At 32.5% G+C, this 16,158-nt stretch overlaps 1 protein-coding gene and 1 long non-coding RNA gene across 4 annotated transcripts; both read right to left on the reverse strand.

The window, feature by feature from the left end:
- Window positions 1-81: 81 nt before the first annotated feature.
- On the reverse strand, window positions 82-1,322 carry LOC148235707 (uncharacterized). Its single transcript, XR_015809372.1, has 3 exons — window positions 1,133-1,322; window positions 814-832; window positions 82-220 (listed from the first exon to the last, which is right to left on the reverse strand). It is a non-coding gene; the product is annotated as an uncharacterized LOC148235707 (long non-coding RNA).
- Window positions 1,323-3,463: 2,141 nt separating this feature from the next.
- On the reverse strand, window positions 3,464-14,970 carry PNUTS (Phosphatase 1 nuclear targeting subunit). Of its 3 annotated transcripts, none has more exons than XM_088185140.1 (5): window positions 14,548-14,970; window positions 13,816-13,913; window positions 13,414-13,688; window positions 12,224-13,339; window positions 3,464-5,561 (listed from the first exon to the last, which is right to left on the reverse strand). In XM_088185140.1, the coding sequence occupies exons 1-5, from the start codon at window positions 14,548-14,550 to the stop codon at window positions 4,060-4,062; spliced, it is 2,994 nt and encodes a 997-aa protein (XP_088041266.1). In that variant the 5' UTR covers window positions 14,551-14,970; the 3' UTR covers window positions 3,464-4,059. The 3 variants fall into 3 exon arrangements, with proteins under 3 accessions (XP_088041266.1, XP_088041269.1, XP_088041268.1); XM_088185142.1 differs by lacking the exon at window positions 3,464-5,561 and adding an exon at window positions 11,816-12,160; XM_088185143.1 differs by lacking the exons at window positions 12,224-13,339; window positions 13,414-13,688; window positions 13,816-13,913; window positions 14,548-14,970 and adding an exon at window positions 5,807-5,825.
- Window positions 14,971-16,158: the final 1,188 nt, after the last annotated feature.

A 16,158-nucleotide genomic window follows, 5' to 3' on the forward strand; every position in this document is an offset into this window, starting at 1 on the left:
AACGACCATAACCGCACTCAAATCGGCCATAAACCGATCATGAATAAAAACATATTTTCTAATAATCTTGTATAAAATTGTTTTTTACTATTATTTGTTCAGCCGAGTATTTTTTTAATTGAGCAATCATATGCACATTTTACTCTGAACGGTATTACTGTTGTTTCTTGGGTCGCAAACAATTTTCTTGAGTAATTTTCGGTCTTTCTAATATAGGGGGCTATTTTTTCGAACAGAAAAAAAATTATTTCTCTATTGCAATTAACTAGGAATCGTCTAAACTATATCGTCGAAATATATTTTTTTAAGATATGTTTCTTAATGCGCAACATATTTTGGTTGTCGATATAATTTTTTTTTATATATATTTGTGAAATTTGAAAATTGGTTTTGATTACTAGTAGGCCTATTTTTATCATACAAAGACGGAGAAACAATTATTTTTTTGTATTTGAAGATGTCAAAAATATAACAAATAATTTATATGTATTATTTGTTGCCCAGAAAACGAAAAGAAAAGTGTAGCAGCCAGTGAGAGATTATTTTCATTTTATTTTTTGTAGTCATACTTCGTGATAAAAAATATATGAGACAAAAATTTATAATTTATAATTTGTATTAATTATAGTTATTTTTAATGGCGTATTGTTTTGCCATTTTTTTGTAGTTCTACAAATATTTAAAAACTTTTTTTTAAATGAATATTATTCTTTTTTACTGTTTTTAATTTTGTATCTTATATAAATTCCAAAACCAGTTTCTGGAAATACTGATATTTAATGTTAGAATATATTTAATGTAAATATCACTTACTCCTGTTAAAAATTTGTCTCTGAAAAGTACATAAGGTTAAAAAAAAATCAGTTATAATTAAAATTAAATAAATAGTTTTTGTATCTTTCGTGTAAAATTGATAACGGAGTACAATAGTTGTTGTTGTGGATCTCTAAACCGTTGAAATTACAATATTTACTACCCGTCGTGGGATACTTTGTATTAATACTGAGAACACATGTTTTTTCTTTTTCTATATAAGATGACAACTTTTAAGAAAATATTTAGAAATTTTATATTTAAATTTTATGCATGACCTCTACTTAATGAATGTTGCCTACGAGGTTAAAATGGTTACCGGCTTCTGCATCGCAGCGTTATAAACAAGGTTAAAAAATGTAGATTTTAACGCATTTTCTAGTAGTCGTAGTGAAAACTTTCGTTCAAAATCCCTGTTTCAGAATACAGAGTTTTGCAGCACAATAGAAGATAAGTTAAATGCGTATTACACTATGACTTATTGACACAATACTTCGTACACGAGACTTGTGGCAAATAAATTTCCAGATGCTTTATACTACATAAAGTATGCTTCTTAAACGTTTCATGCTTATTTAATTTTATACTACAGTGATAACATTAAATGTGAAATGCAGATTAGCGTTAAATGTGATAATGATAAATAGCTATATCATACACATATACTGTTATAAATTCAATAGTGACATTTAAACACAATTCTAATGACGTTCTAATGTAGTGGGATATTGAGAAACTACGATATTTCAAGGTCATCCGACTTGAATTTGTACAAGTAGCCTGCGAGAATCTTATATTTGTTATATCCATGGGTCGGCAACCTGAGGTTGATTTACGAAATATATTTCGCGTCAAAAAAGTTCCAAAAAAAGGTTTCACAGCTATATGAGCTGTGAAGTTACTTTATATAAAAACGAAATTATGAATTATAAGAATACAATACTCAGAAGCACCTGGTCTAAGATTTTTATTTATTCTCTAATATATGTGTATCAGTGGCGAAACTATGTAGGTTTAGGGGAATTAAAATACAATTTTAATTTCTTCTGCAGATAAATTTTTCATAATTATAATTGAGGCAGTTTCCGGTCATTATATTATACTATATTATAAATATAATTTATAAAAATATTTTAAAATTAAAATCCAGTTTATTAATAAAATATTAAATAATACACTTCTGCACTTTTTAGGAGAAAAAATTATTCACGTCTATAAATGTATACAATCTTCGCAAAAAACGACGCTTTTTATGTAGAACATTAAAAATTTTTACCATACGTTAGAAACTATACGTCCACATTATTTTTTTTACAGAAAACCGCGTTTAACGCTTTTATTAGCATGTTTTAAAAACAAATAGGAAAATATACAAAATGTTTTAAAATATCACAAGCTTTATTTTTTTATTCCTACCATAAATCATAAATTATACCATACCATAAATTATAAAAATAAAGATAAATTTTAAAAAATGTCTAAATATTTATAAACATGTTTGATTACAGTTATTATTTTATCTTCAGATTATATTGTACTAACGCAAAACGGCAGTTAAAAGAAAAACATAAAAAAATCTATGATTACACTTATTAATGATAGTATACTCGATTCAGAAATTTTATTTGCTTTATTTATAAGTATAAAAGAGTTTTATTGGTAATATTTTGGTTACATCCCTATAATTTTCTTCGCAAGCCTAGACCGTAAACCATCGATATGATCGTCATCAGTATTTTTTATGTTTGAACAATCTTATACATAAAAAAATGGTATAATTTATAATATTACTAGCTTTATTATCCGGCTTCACCCAGGATAGATTAAACTTCATTTTTTATTCATTATAATTCATTTTATTCATCCTATAATTACAAATATATTTAAATACTTAGCTATATATAAAAAATAGTTTTTGTCTTTACGTAATGTAGTAGCACGTAATCAGCTGTAAGCACGTCGCTGTTCAGTTTCTTCAGCGGTTTTATTCGACGTATCGCAGTATAGTACGTGATCGGACATCAGCAACGTCGGGGTTCAGCTCAACTTGCAACTTAAATGTTTAAAATAGCATAGTTAACCTAGAAATAGCAGTTAGAATGATATGTGAAAATGTAACGAAGTTACTGTTCACCGTTTGAAATAAAATATTGTGACAGACATACAGACAAATGCGTGTACTTTCTGTTTTATATTATAAATTACTGTTAAAGTCGTGAGATATCATAATTTATTTTATTGCTATTATTTAATTCTTAAAAACCTAAGGGTAAAAGTATGCAAATAAAAGTGTGAAATTATATTTTTTTAAATATTTTCAAGATAGATTCGTGAGTGTTTTGTTTAGATTTTATTAGAGGGTTTAAACCCGAGGTTTAGATTCAGGGACGACATTTCAGCTTTTTCCGGGAAGGAGGGGGGGAATATTTGTCTATAAATTTCAGACAAATTGAGCTGCGCAAATTTCATGACACAAGAACCACATAAGCGATTTTCTTAGTTTTTAAATAATATTGTTTAGATAAAAACTAAGTTACGCCACTGATGTGTATATAATTTTAGAACTTGTAAAAACAACGTGATATCTAATAACAGGTTACATGTTGTTTTTGTGGGAATGTATCAGAACAGAATAATAACAATAATCCAATTTTTAAATATACAAAACATGTTTTTATTTTAATCAATAATAACAAAATGGTGTTAAAAATAAGAAAATATTTACATAAATAACATTATATATACAATGTAAAAGTTATTGGGTTTAAAGCAGATTACAACGCGTTTATAATTAGTACTTATTACATAATTATTTGCCAATTTTATTGCTAATAATGCAATTATCATAGTGAGCAATCAAAATAAAAAAACTGTTTTTCTAATACTTATTTTAAAACAAAACAAACATATTAATTAATTATTAAAAAAAAAACACAACATAATACGTAAAATTATATATACACAAATGCATATAATATATACGAATGAACTCTTTACGAATAATTAAAATTCAGTCTTGATTTGTTATATTTTAACGTTACATACTAATATTATAAATCTTATATGATTTAATGAACAATCATAAAAAATATTTGTACTTTCACAACTAACACAGGCAGTGCCTTTATATTGTTTTATAATACTAAAAAACAACCTGCCTTTGACTAGTTTCAAATGCGTTTAACATTAAATAATTTTTATTACGATATTATCACATTTTTTCACTATAAAGTAAATAGTCATTATTTAATAACGATTTCCCGAGGTGGTGTGTAAAAAGGGACACGAGTCTCCTTGTCTACAGTGACCTTTCTTTTGGAAGTGAGTGCATGGCCTGCTGTTCCCTCTGTGCATGTTTCCTCTGGGAGGTCCGTTCCAATTTCCGGGACCTTTGGACCTCCAATGCATATTGCCTCCCCTCGGTGGCGGGGCGCCTCTCATCGGACCTCCGCCTCGATTATTTTGGAAGCCATAAGGTCCTGGACCTGGACCTACCGGACCGATCGATCCCATCGGTCTATTTACAGGCCCGTTCGCTACTTGGAAGCCCGGCGGATAATTCATAGCATCCATAGGCGGATACTCTGCAACTGGCACCGGATATACTGGCGGACCGTGACCCATTGCTCCGCTCATGTACATCTCAGGACTCATCACATCTGGAGGCATCATCATAGTATTAGGTCCGTTCATCTGCCAATCTGCCGGTCCCATCGGCATCATATTAGGATTGGGCGGAAAACTAGTCATGGGATTCCAAGAGTTGTTGAATCCGGGACCGAAAGGCGGCATCTGAGGGAACATTTGCGCATTAGGTAGCATAACCGGAGACTGCGGATTGTTCCCCTTGGGTTCAGGCCACGGTGTGTTTTGGAAGTCATTGACGCTATCCAGATTACCGGTGACGTCGTCTAATGGAACAGTTATCGGATCCGTCACCGGATGCACTTCATGATCTGGTTCGGCCGGCGAATCTGGTATCATGGATTTGTAAACATACAGCGCTGCGAGAATCTGCGTCTGTCTCGCCAGTTGAATGTGCTTCTCCTTGCTGTTTTTGCCTATGTCGACTACAACGTCCGTTTCCACTTCGATCGGCACAAGTTTCCTCCACGACATCCTCTCTTCCATATAGTCTTCGTTCGGCAGATTTCTGCTCTTCTTGAACGCTTCTCTCTCGTTCGTGTGCTCCATTTGTTTCATGTCCAAGAACGTCTTGGTGACGTTGACGCGCTCGGTCTCGTCCAATTCGAAAAATCTTACTTCTTCTAAATTCTCGTCACGCCATCTAATCGATTTTTTGGGGCCCTTCCTCTTGTGGTGGCTCAGAACGCCTTTCAAACCTCCCGGTAGCTCTAGTTTTTCAGAGCTGCTCACGTCGATATCCAGTTTACTTAAAAGGTCGTCGTCCTTGGGCGAAGGCTCTTCGGCGTCGGGAGATTTAGATGCCTCCTCTTCATTGTCTTTTACTTCTGGTTCTTTAACGACTTTCTTTTGGGCCGCCTTCTCTTTGTCTTCTTCTTCTGTTTCGAGAGTGTCTTGATAGAATCGGAGAGGAGCAGATTTCGGCTCATCGGCGGTCGGAGACGACGGAGTGGGGGAAGGAGGCGGCGATGCATCTCCCGACTGAGGATTGTCTTTCGAACCGCTGATTCTCCTCTTTCGCTTGCGAGGCTCTTTCTTGTGGGTAGTGGCCGATGCTGTCAAAGCATCCATAAATGAACCGCTGTCGTCCAAGAGATAAGCCGCTGTTGACAAAAAATAAACAAAATTAATCAAGGATTATAAAAATACGTATTTTATATTTGATAAGTTTGTAAATATGTCGGAACCAGATGCGTAGAAGTAATAAGAGCTGAAAAATATTTTATTTAACATTACGTAAAATATAAATTTAAAACGTTATTCTAATGACGATCAATACACGTATCTATCGAAAATTCATAATAAGGTCGAGTGCAAACCAGTATTTGTATACTTATATTACAACAACCTAACAATCTTCACACGTGATAGCTTTTATTCATGATTCGACGGGTCGATGCAATCAGTAATCTCCGGTCCAATTATGTGATACAAACAGGCGGTGTATTTCAATCCATCTCCCCATATTATTATTCTATATAATTAGCATCATATTCCAATTGGGTCATTTCAATGCAGAACGTCAAGCAAGTATTCTATCGGTTATTTTTAAGCACTAATTTTTCTCATATGTTTATTATTTAATGCGAGTACAATTGATAGCGTAATGGTGTAATAAAAACTTTTTGTGTATACGAAATAGATGCAGTGTAAATATGGTGCTAGTCGATTTTATCTTATTTACACAGCAGTTGCACTATTTAACAACGGATGTTATTTGAATAGTGTTGCAACATGTACTCTTATCAAAAATAAAGATAAAATGCAATAAGAAAAAGCAGTATCGATGTATAATAGACGTCATTCAGATAAAAAAGCATAACAAATAAATAATGTATGTCATATATTTACTTATTTAAAATTTTAATTTTAAAGGTGTTCTTTGATATTAAAAATATTTAGTAGATGCAATGTCATATATTATTAAATTTATCTGAAGTCAAATATTTTTATTAATTAAAAGAAATGTAACACATGTTGAGAGCCGCTGGCGCAATATCAAGTCGCGCGTCAGTCAGCTGATCGGTTCAATAGAACAAGGCCGAGCGGTTATTATTTTGGCACGATGAAATCCTACAAAAATTCTGTAATAGACATTACGAAACGAGCGAGGTAAAGCATGGAAAGAAAATACAACTGGTTCTCAAACGTATGCAAATAGGTCACGCAGTTGTGTAGCGTCTGCTTAGTCATAATCGCACCTAACTCGTTTTGATACTATTTTTCACCCAAAAGTGAATTTTAGTTTTAAAATTTTGCACAATCTAAATCCACTTTTAAATCAAAGTAGTACTTGAGATTGAGTAAAAAAAAGGTTGCTGATCACTTATCTGATATTGAAAATAAATGAAAACAAGTGAGCAAAGCGAGTGAGTCATTCTGAGATTTTCAAGAAATCAATAAATTACAGCGCTAGAATAACAGATAAAATATAGTAAATACACAAGTGATTCAATTTTTGTTTCCGAACTTTTTTCAATTAAATGTTCGATTAATAAAAAAATCTGAAGATACCCATAAATTTGTGTTTTTTTTAACATTTATAAGATAATAAAATTTTTTTTTAAGAAAATGCAAATTTAAGGATATCTTTGGATTTTTTATTAGTCGAACATTTGATTTTATCACTTTTGATTCAAAGTAATATTTGGGATTGACTGATTTTTTAAGTCAAAGCTAACCTAAAGTAAAAAAGGTTGCCGATCACTTAACTGATATTGAAAATAAATAATTACACAAGTGAGCAAAGTGAGTGAGTCATTCTGGGATTTTCAAGAAATCAATAAATTACAGCACTAGAATAACATATAAAATATAGCAAATACACATAGCAACTAAAACTTTTTTTAAATAAAATGTTCGATTACTAAAAAAAATCCGAAGTTATCGTTAAATTTGTGTTTTTTATAATTTTTTTAAATATAATCCGAACTTTTTAAGGATACTATGTTTTTTTACTATTAATGGAACATTTGATTTTAAAACAGGTTCGGAAACTAAGATTAATTAGAAAAAAAAAATTTTCTTCGCCAATGCAAATAATTTTTTTGTAGATTGTCCTGATTATACGTAAAATTCGAAGTTAGGAATATGTATAATCTATTTTGAACGATTACCATTTTTTTATACGATAAAAATGCTACGGTGCTCGGCAGTTCGTACTTATCTGTTTTAATACAAACGCAGGTAAATGGTGTATCTATTTGTTTGAGCAGTGTTTTGTAAGAATGTAAAAATAGTTTTAAGTCTCATTGGCGGAGGACAGAATTACACAAAGCGCGCACTAAAGCTTGCAATTTAAGTAACCGGAAAAGTTGTTGTTCTGAATGTATATTCGGATTTTTGAGTGAGTTCGTTCAACTTTGACTCTTGGATCATAAATGGGGACCATAATCATAAGATTAATTATCAATGATATTGAGAAACACAATTTTATACACGCATCTGGTAGTGATATCGATTCGTATTCACCATGGAACGAATCTACAGTATCTTTCTTATGGTAATATACATATGTCGTATATTTTTATTGATATTGAAATAATTTAAAAATGGAGATTTTAATATGAATCGTATGAAAATCTGAAGGATAAATTGATATTTTTTAATATATTGTGTTAATTGCATTACGTTGTTGTTTTTATAACATATAATATCATGAAACACGATATTATTAGATTAACATAAACAAAAACGCAGAAGGGGTCCGGTCCGCAAATTTATAATTATTTGCAATGAAAAAAATCTCGATGCATAGCAACGTAAAATAATACATTTTTTTGTGAAAATCCTAAAAATAAATTTCTTTAAAATAAAATGGCAAGTGTTTGGTGCAATTATATTACAAAAGTAGAATTTATTTATATCAATAAATGTTGAAGGGAACTGAAATATGTACGTAAAATATGTTGTTCTATGATAATGTTAGTGAAGATATATTTTCCGGACATTTTCTGAATCACCAACACGCGTCAACAAGCCTATCTATTAGATTCGAATTGCCCCAGGCCATGGTGCGTCATCAACATAACAGACGAGAACAAGTACTCGGTATAAATGATACAAAATCATTTTGCCGCCAAGGTCTCGTAACGGAAATAACTCAGGATAAAACTTTTATAACAAAGAATTTTTAGCAGCGGCCCGCCACCAATTTCTTCTATTTTTAGTTTTAGGTGAACCTGCCAACTGATTTATAAGCCCTGAAAAATCTGAAAATGTGGTATGAATTTTTGAGACCGCTGTGTATCTATGTAAATAAACATACACGTATATATGCACGAGCTTTCGTCCGCGATGTAGCGGACATCCTCGGGTGCTGATCTGTTCGCCACATCGCAAACGAAAGCTCGTGCATATCCACTGCATATTAAAAATGGGTGCTATTTAACAGGGAATTATTCTGAGAGATACGAGCATTACAATAAGTACTTTGTTCCAAAAATGAATTGTGTATTTATGTAAGGTAGTTATTGAAAAGGGGTTCACTGTTCTGATTAATGCTCGCTCGCACCTAACCCGTCAAACAATTCGTTTTATGGAATAATTATTTCTCATTAAACATCGTATGAAAAAAAAATATATATGGTTCAATCCCGTAATGCCAACTATAAAATCTAATCATTCGATTCCAAATCCATTGCAAAAACAATAATAATCAGTGATTTGTGTAGGAATTAAACACATGCAAACGTATCAATCAACGTTTTACATGCATTACAGGAGCGCGATGTATTCAATTATCCGTAGACCATAAAATCAAATAATATGACCATTATTATTAGGTAAATTTAAAAAATAAAATAAAAAAAACAGAAACGAACGTTTGCTCCCCTCCCACTTGATTGATTTGTCGAGGAATAAACACTTTCCAGCTGTTAAAAAATAAGGTAACTGAGACATTATTTACATCTACGAACATACCCAATAAACCATAAAAAAAGCATTTTAGAAGAGCATTGGCAGTTCTACCGTGATATTTTTAACTGACCTACTGAAAAAGCGGAAGTAATTCGGCCAAATGTAAAATCTAAAGTTGAATGATTGATTTAAAAAAATAATATCAACGAAAAAACTGTTTTTCAACCAATTTTCACACATAAATTTACCATTCACTACGTACATAGTCTATACATATGATGCTGAATAGCAGAACTATAGCTATTATGAATACGTCACGAGAATAATAATTATTTAAAAAAAATATATTATTATATTTAGTTATGCTTATGCAGTATTTATTGATTTTCAAGTGTAGATTGTTGCATATTAAATCATACGAAGCATAAAAAGTATTTAATAAATATATTAACGGGCGTTATTCGACCGCGCGCTTCAAATAAAAAAAAATTACGAGCGGGGTCAATAACCTTTAAGCATAACACCTGCATCATCCCTTTTTTTCATACTCGACGCATTTTACAAAACCGTCGCGGAAAGAGCAAATGAGCGATCGCAGCGCCGCCAGACGGCAGCGCATACAACCAATTAAAATACGTCAAAACAATCGCATCGCAATATAAAACGCGCATTAAATCAGCGCTTCTCCAATCAACACATTCGGATAGTAAATAATAACAAATCAATATCATCAATTAGAATATGCAATGCGATCGATAAATCGCAATCGATTTAGATATCATTTAAAAGAAAAATAACACGTATTGGAGATAATATCGCTAAACTGGTAGTTAATTGAAATTAGATCAACTAGATTTTATCGTTACAAAGCAGATATGCGAATATTTACAGAAGAACTGTTCTGATTTTTTCAGCACATATTCAACAATCGCAAAACCATGCATTCATCAAACGAGTGCTTCTCAACTATTTCAGTCAATATTTTAAAATAAATTTATTGGATGTCGACTAAAATAACGTCACAACATAAAAACATAATTAAATGCGATTATTGATATCATTCAAATGACACCCAACGATGGCGTATTGGAACTACTAAATTTATTCAGCTGTATAGTTTTGGTTAGAAAATGCTTAGATTTAATTGAACTATACAATCGATGAAATTAAGAGTTATTGTTATACGACGAAAGTATTAAAATTGTTTCGACTTTTTCCGGCACACATCAAATAATCGCAAGACAGTACCACTATCGAAATTTATAAAGACACATATGGGACGTCGGCTACGATAATGTCACAACTAAAAAAATAGCCTCAAGTCAAATACGTGTTGGAGAAAAGGAAATTAAGTTAAGATTCCTTTCAATTTCATTAAAAATAAGATAGAACGACACTTATTTATTCAGCTGTATATACATGTTATTGAATAAACATATCGAACGCTGTTACAATAGCGTCGCAACTCAAAATATTTTTTATCAACTACCAATTTAAAGAAGAATAAACAAAACACTATTGTAATAGAAGTACGATATGGATTCTGTTTTACTAAAAATTACTGTATAGTGGCAATTGTAACTAAAATTAGATAATAATGACAGGCCGAGTACTGAGGATTGCTGTTCTAGAATTCTTGGGTAATAAAAAATGAATGTATGAAAGTATAACTATTTTAGTAGTTAGTTCAATGGAGCGTAAAGCGCCGAAGACGTGCAATCGAAATCGTCCAAAAACTGGTTTATCTCACCATTTCTTTGAAATGAAAGTAAGCCTAATGGAAAGTTTGGATCGATGACGTATTTAGCGAGGAATCTACCGAGCAACGCTAATTGAAAACCATAGACCCTATATCCATTTTACGCGCTTTTAGTTGTATCAACAGGTAGCTAATACCCTTGCGCCGAATTATCGATTCAGGTAATTCTGGTGTCTAGACTGAACCCAGACTAAAGGAAAAGTTTTCCGTGAACGATTTTCTATAGCGAATTGGTTATTTTGGGACATCTCTCGCTTTTCGCGCTGTTATTTTTTTCTTTATTTCCGAGAAACTTCGTCGTATTCATTGGCAACTTTTCCGCTTCGACCCGCACCGCCGTCTCCTTCACACCCATGGCAAAATATGAGACAGCAATACCAATCGACGAGGGAAGAAAATTCGAAGTTCTCATAGACCCATCGTTTTTATTTCTCTTATATCTTTCTTGCGCTTCGTGATTAATTGCACGAGCCTTTTCGCAATAGCTTATTTATAATATTAATAATGCACTTGTGCAATTTTCTTACATGAGATTAAACCCTAATATAATCTAACCTATTTGATCGCTTTCACTACTCTACTTTATATAAATGTAAGCAATGAGGTGCATCATCTCATTTTTATTATTATTTATATTAATTATGTAAATCATACAAAATTATCATCATTATTAATTAAGTATAAAATAACTTATGCAGTCATCGATATGAATGAATATTTATAATTAAAAAAAAAGACTTTCTTCTTAGTCTTTAATGTTTTTAATCAGATTTAGGTACTTCAAAAATTATATTTTTTAAACACCAGAACCCAATTAAGGTTAAATAAATTAGATATATTCCATTTGATACCGTTACGTAGCACAACAGCTTCTCGTTATCGAAGATTCTCTCGTACTGTTTTCTGTAGTCTACCTGTAAACACACTCAAGTGACAAAAATTGAGTGAATATATTTTTATTTTTTCTTGTTCTTCATCAGCGCACCGTGCAACATCTCGGGAACCGACATTTTACAAACTTACCAAGTGCTAAAAATACTTTTTTAAATATAAAATTATAAAAATAATGCTTCCAAGAGGCATCTGAAATAATAGTCAACGTTAATGTATAAGTCAAGGCATTGAATTTCATTGGAAGATACTTACGTTTCGGTTTGGGAGGAATCAGTTTGATCGAGCCGGGTCTTTCGGCCGACTCTGTTAGTCTAGGTTTTTTCTCCGGAGGCGTTTCCGTACTTCGGATCGGGGACGGCCTCTTTGGCGCCGGCAGCGTGGGTGGAATCGGCGCGAGCGGAGTCTTCTTAACCGTACCGCGGGGCGGCGGCGGCTTAGCTTCTTCTTCCAATCCGTGAGACCTAAATTTGGAATTAAAAGTTTTCACAGTCTTAGGTCTATTCGGATCGTTCATTTTCCGAACTTCGATTGATATCGACGGTTTTTCCTTTTTGACTTCATCCTTATCAGTACTGCTGGCTGTCTTTTTAGGAATTTTTCCCAATTTCATAATAGATAAAGTCGGCTGTTTAATAACATCCTTCTTAATATCCGATGATTTATTTTCTTTCATTTTATCTGAATCTTTACTTCGATCGCTTGAAGATTTATCCTTATTACTATATTTTTTATCTTTATGTTTTTCACTCTCTTTACTCTCTCTGGAACTAGTAGAAGAATGTCTATCTTTATCTTTCGAAGATTTATTGGAAGAACTGTTTTTGTGACCATCGCTACTATGACGACGATCGCTAGAACTAGAAGAACGCCTTTTAGTACTTTTACTAGAACTTGATTTAGTGGAGCTACTACTGCTGCCGCTTCTATGTTTTTCGGATTCCTTAATTCGTATTTTATCTTTATCTGAACTTTTAATACTGCTTTTCTTATCGTTTTCAGATTGTTTTTTAACATTGTCTGTTTTCTTATCACTCTTATCGTAAATTTTTGACACAGTTTGTTTCCCATCTTTAAGAGAAAATTTCAATTTGGGAATTTGATTTTTGTTGGCTTCGCTAGGAACGTCTTCACTGCTACCGTCGCTGAGCTCGTCTTGTTTTTTATCCGAATTACTAGCGTCACTAACGCCATTTATATCAGAGTGCATTTCGTCCGCTGTATTGCTATCGTTTTGTAAGCTTGCACTTAAAGCCGCCCTATCGTCTGCGATTATATGAGGAAGTTGATCTAATACTAAGGGAGGTGCGGATTCTCCTTTTACTAATTTTAACCATTGTTCGACTAATTTGATGGCTAAGAGTTGAATTACTGAAATGAAAAAATATGAAATGAACATAAATAATAAAATCTGTGGAAATGGAAGATAAGAGTGCGAGTCTTACCTTCTTTCTCGTTTTCTTTCGACAGCTCTTTGACCAGTTTTGGACAGTTGTTCGTTTTTAAGCGTTCTACGTCCACCGGGCAAAGGAGTAACAGTTCTAACAATTCTTGAATCAGTGGCCAATTTTTTGTCAAAATTCCATCAGTGAGCCACAAATGTACAAGGTTCCAACCGCCAGCTCCCATAAAAGAACCCAATAGCTCGGTCTCCGTTCTTTTTAATATTTGAATATATATACATTTTGATACTAATTTTTTAGAGAATTTCGTCATCAAACTAGAAATAAAAGAAAAAATATTCTATAAGAACTAGAAATTTCACGCTCAACCATTTACAACTGAATATAGTATAAACATTTTGAATGCCCCCCCCCCCCCAAAAAAATCGTTAAAAGTAAATATACCTGGCTAATCTCTGTACTTCGTCTTTGCTTTTTATCCCCCCCGTTTGCGACAGGAGGACCCCGAGGCATTTCAAAAGTTGTTCTGGATCGATTCGAGGCTAAAATACAAAAATAACGATATGATTAAATCTATTAAATTATACTAATACAAATTTAAAATATATTACAGAAAATAAAAAGTATATCAATAGGGATAACGAATGTTCAGTTTAGGTTGGTATCCCTGATACGAAACATAACGCGCGTTCGTCATTCAAAAAACACACCACATACATATATGTATATGATTCATCACAGATTACAAAATAATTCAAACGTCATGCTTGTGGTAACGTAAGAGCAAATTATGATCAGAAAAGAATATGTAAGAAGAAACAAGACGAATCATATCATAGGTCAAACGAATCAATACCGTAAGGCATAAAAGCTACAACTATTACATTAAATAATAAAAACTACGACTATCATCGGTTTATCGGCACGTACGAGATGCGCACGCGACAACGCGTCATGATACTTCTACAAAATGGCCGACGATGACGTCACGGCCACAAAGGTAACGGAAAGTAGGTCACCTCGCGATATACGTGGCATACAATACACTATTTTGATTTATTTCTGTACATTCTATAACTAATTAAAATGAAAGCCAATTTGAATAGTTCACTGTTTGACCCCTCAAGGTTATCGATTTTTTCAGTAACTTTCCTACTGTTAACTTCGGGAACTCACCATTTTTGGGCTGCTTCTATCCGATCGTAACGACTATCAGTCTAGCGACAACATAAAATAGCATCGCCGCGAGCCCGCAGCTTCGGACTTTGCCGATTCAAAATGGCGTCGGCATATGGCGATCGGACGAATACGTCACGCGATCTGGGCGACGACGCGGACTCCGCGTTTCTGCAAGGCGCCGAGGGTTCGTGGGGCGCGCTCGCTTTTTGTAATGCGACGCATATAAGAACTAGTTCGTCGAAAATGTTTTTTTTTCTTTATTGTTTTTTATTCTTTCCAAAAGTACAAATCAAAACACAACAGTCAGGGATAAACTCAATGGCGTGTCTGAATCGACAGCGGGTGGCTGCAGCAGCGGCTTCGAACGATACGTGCGGCTGAGGGCGCGGCCGGCCTGCGCCGTGCTGCTGGCGGAAATGTGCGCGGTCGGTGAGAAACGCGTAGGACACCGCGCATGTAAGACGTCGGTTTTGGCCATAAGCGACGATTTTTCTAGACGACTTCCGGTTGCGACTTACAAATTATTATATTAGTAAAGTCGAATTTCCTCAATATTGCTACCACATATAAAAATAAAATTATTTACTTAAGTAAATTTATTCTGAAGCTATATACATTTTATAGAAATTATTTTTTATCAATTTATAAATATTTTTTAACGTTGTAACACATATTTACAAATTAGGGGTTAAACATTTCTTAGAGATGAATGAAGATGAACATAAATTTAGTATTCTCATATACTAGGATTTAAAATAAAATAAAACAGTTATTAAATTATTTGGCTGTAATAAATATATATTAAGTATTTATAGAAAAAAAACTTGAGATTTTTATTTTTTGTTTACAATAATCTTTAAAAAAATAATATAAAATATCTAAGTAAAATGATTATTAAATGCGTAAAGTTTTCAGAGCTGTAAATGTATAAAAATTATTTTAATTTGAGCTGGCATGTGATACAAAGAACAATTCGATACAACATACAATGAAAAAATGTTTTATAAGTCGAATAGCGCATGAAATAATACTGTTTTTACTAATCAACTGTTATTTTTGAGTATTGTTTGATCTCAATTTTTTATAAATCAATATTTCCTTAGAAAAATGCAAGAGTATCTTTAGCCGCGAAGCACACAAATGTTAGTTATTTTATTCAAAAATTGAATTTTATTTAAATATGTCTTAACTTAATCTCCAAATGAAGAACAGTCAATCAAGTACAGTTATAAAAGCACTATAATATATTTGCTTCTTAAAATCTTTAATTTATTATTTTTCCAAAATAATATCCTCAATTTTAAATTACTACATGTTCGTGCATTTGTAAAAAATATATAGAATCTGTATGCATGTATAAATATTAATGTAAAATTATAGAAAATAAAATATTGAATAATTAATTTATTATCTGTATCCTGAGAAAAGCTAATTAACATTTTTTTATCTGTGATATGTAACTAGTACACATTGATTCTAATAATTAAAAATCTACATAAATATAATAAATACTAGGTTGGGATTAAACAACAACGGATACAACAGCCACCCGCACACACGGTTTGTATCTCACTTTCGTTCCTTGAGCAGCGAGAGGACTCAGTTTCG

This window comes from Plectrocnemia conspersa, unplaced genomic scaffold, assembly GCF_051122295.1.
Source record: "Plectrocnemia conspersa isolate PC_06_02 unplaced genomic scaffold, ASM5112229v1 ptg000004l, whole genome shotgun sequence".
In the NCBI taxonomy this organism is placed as follows: domain Eukaryota; kingdom Metazoa; phylum Arthropoda; class Insecta; order Trichoptera; family Polycentropodidae; genus Plectrocnemia; species Plectrocnemia conspersa.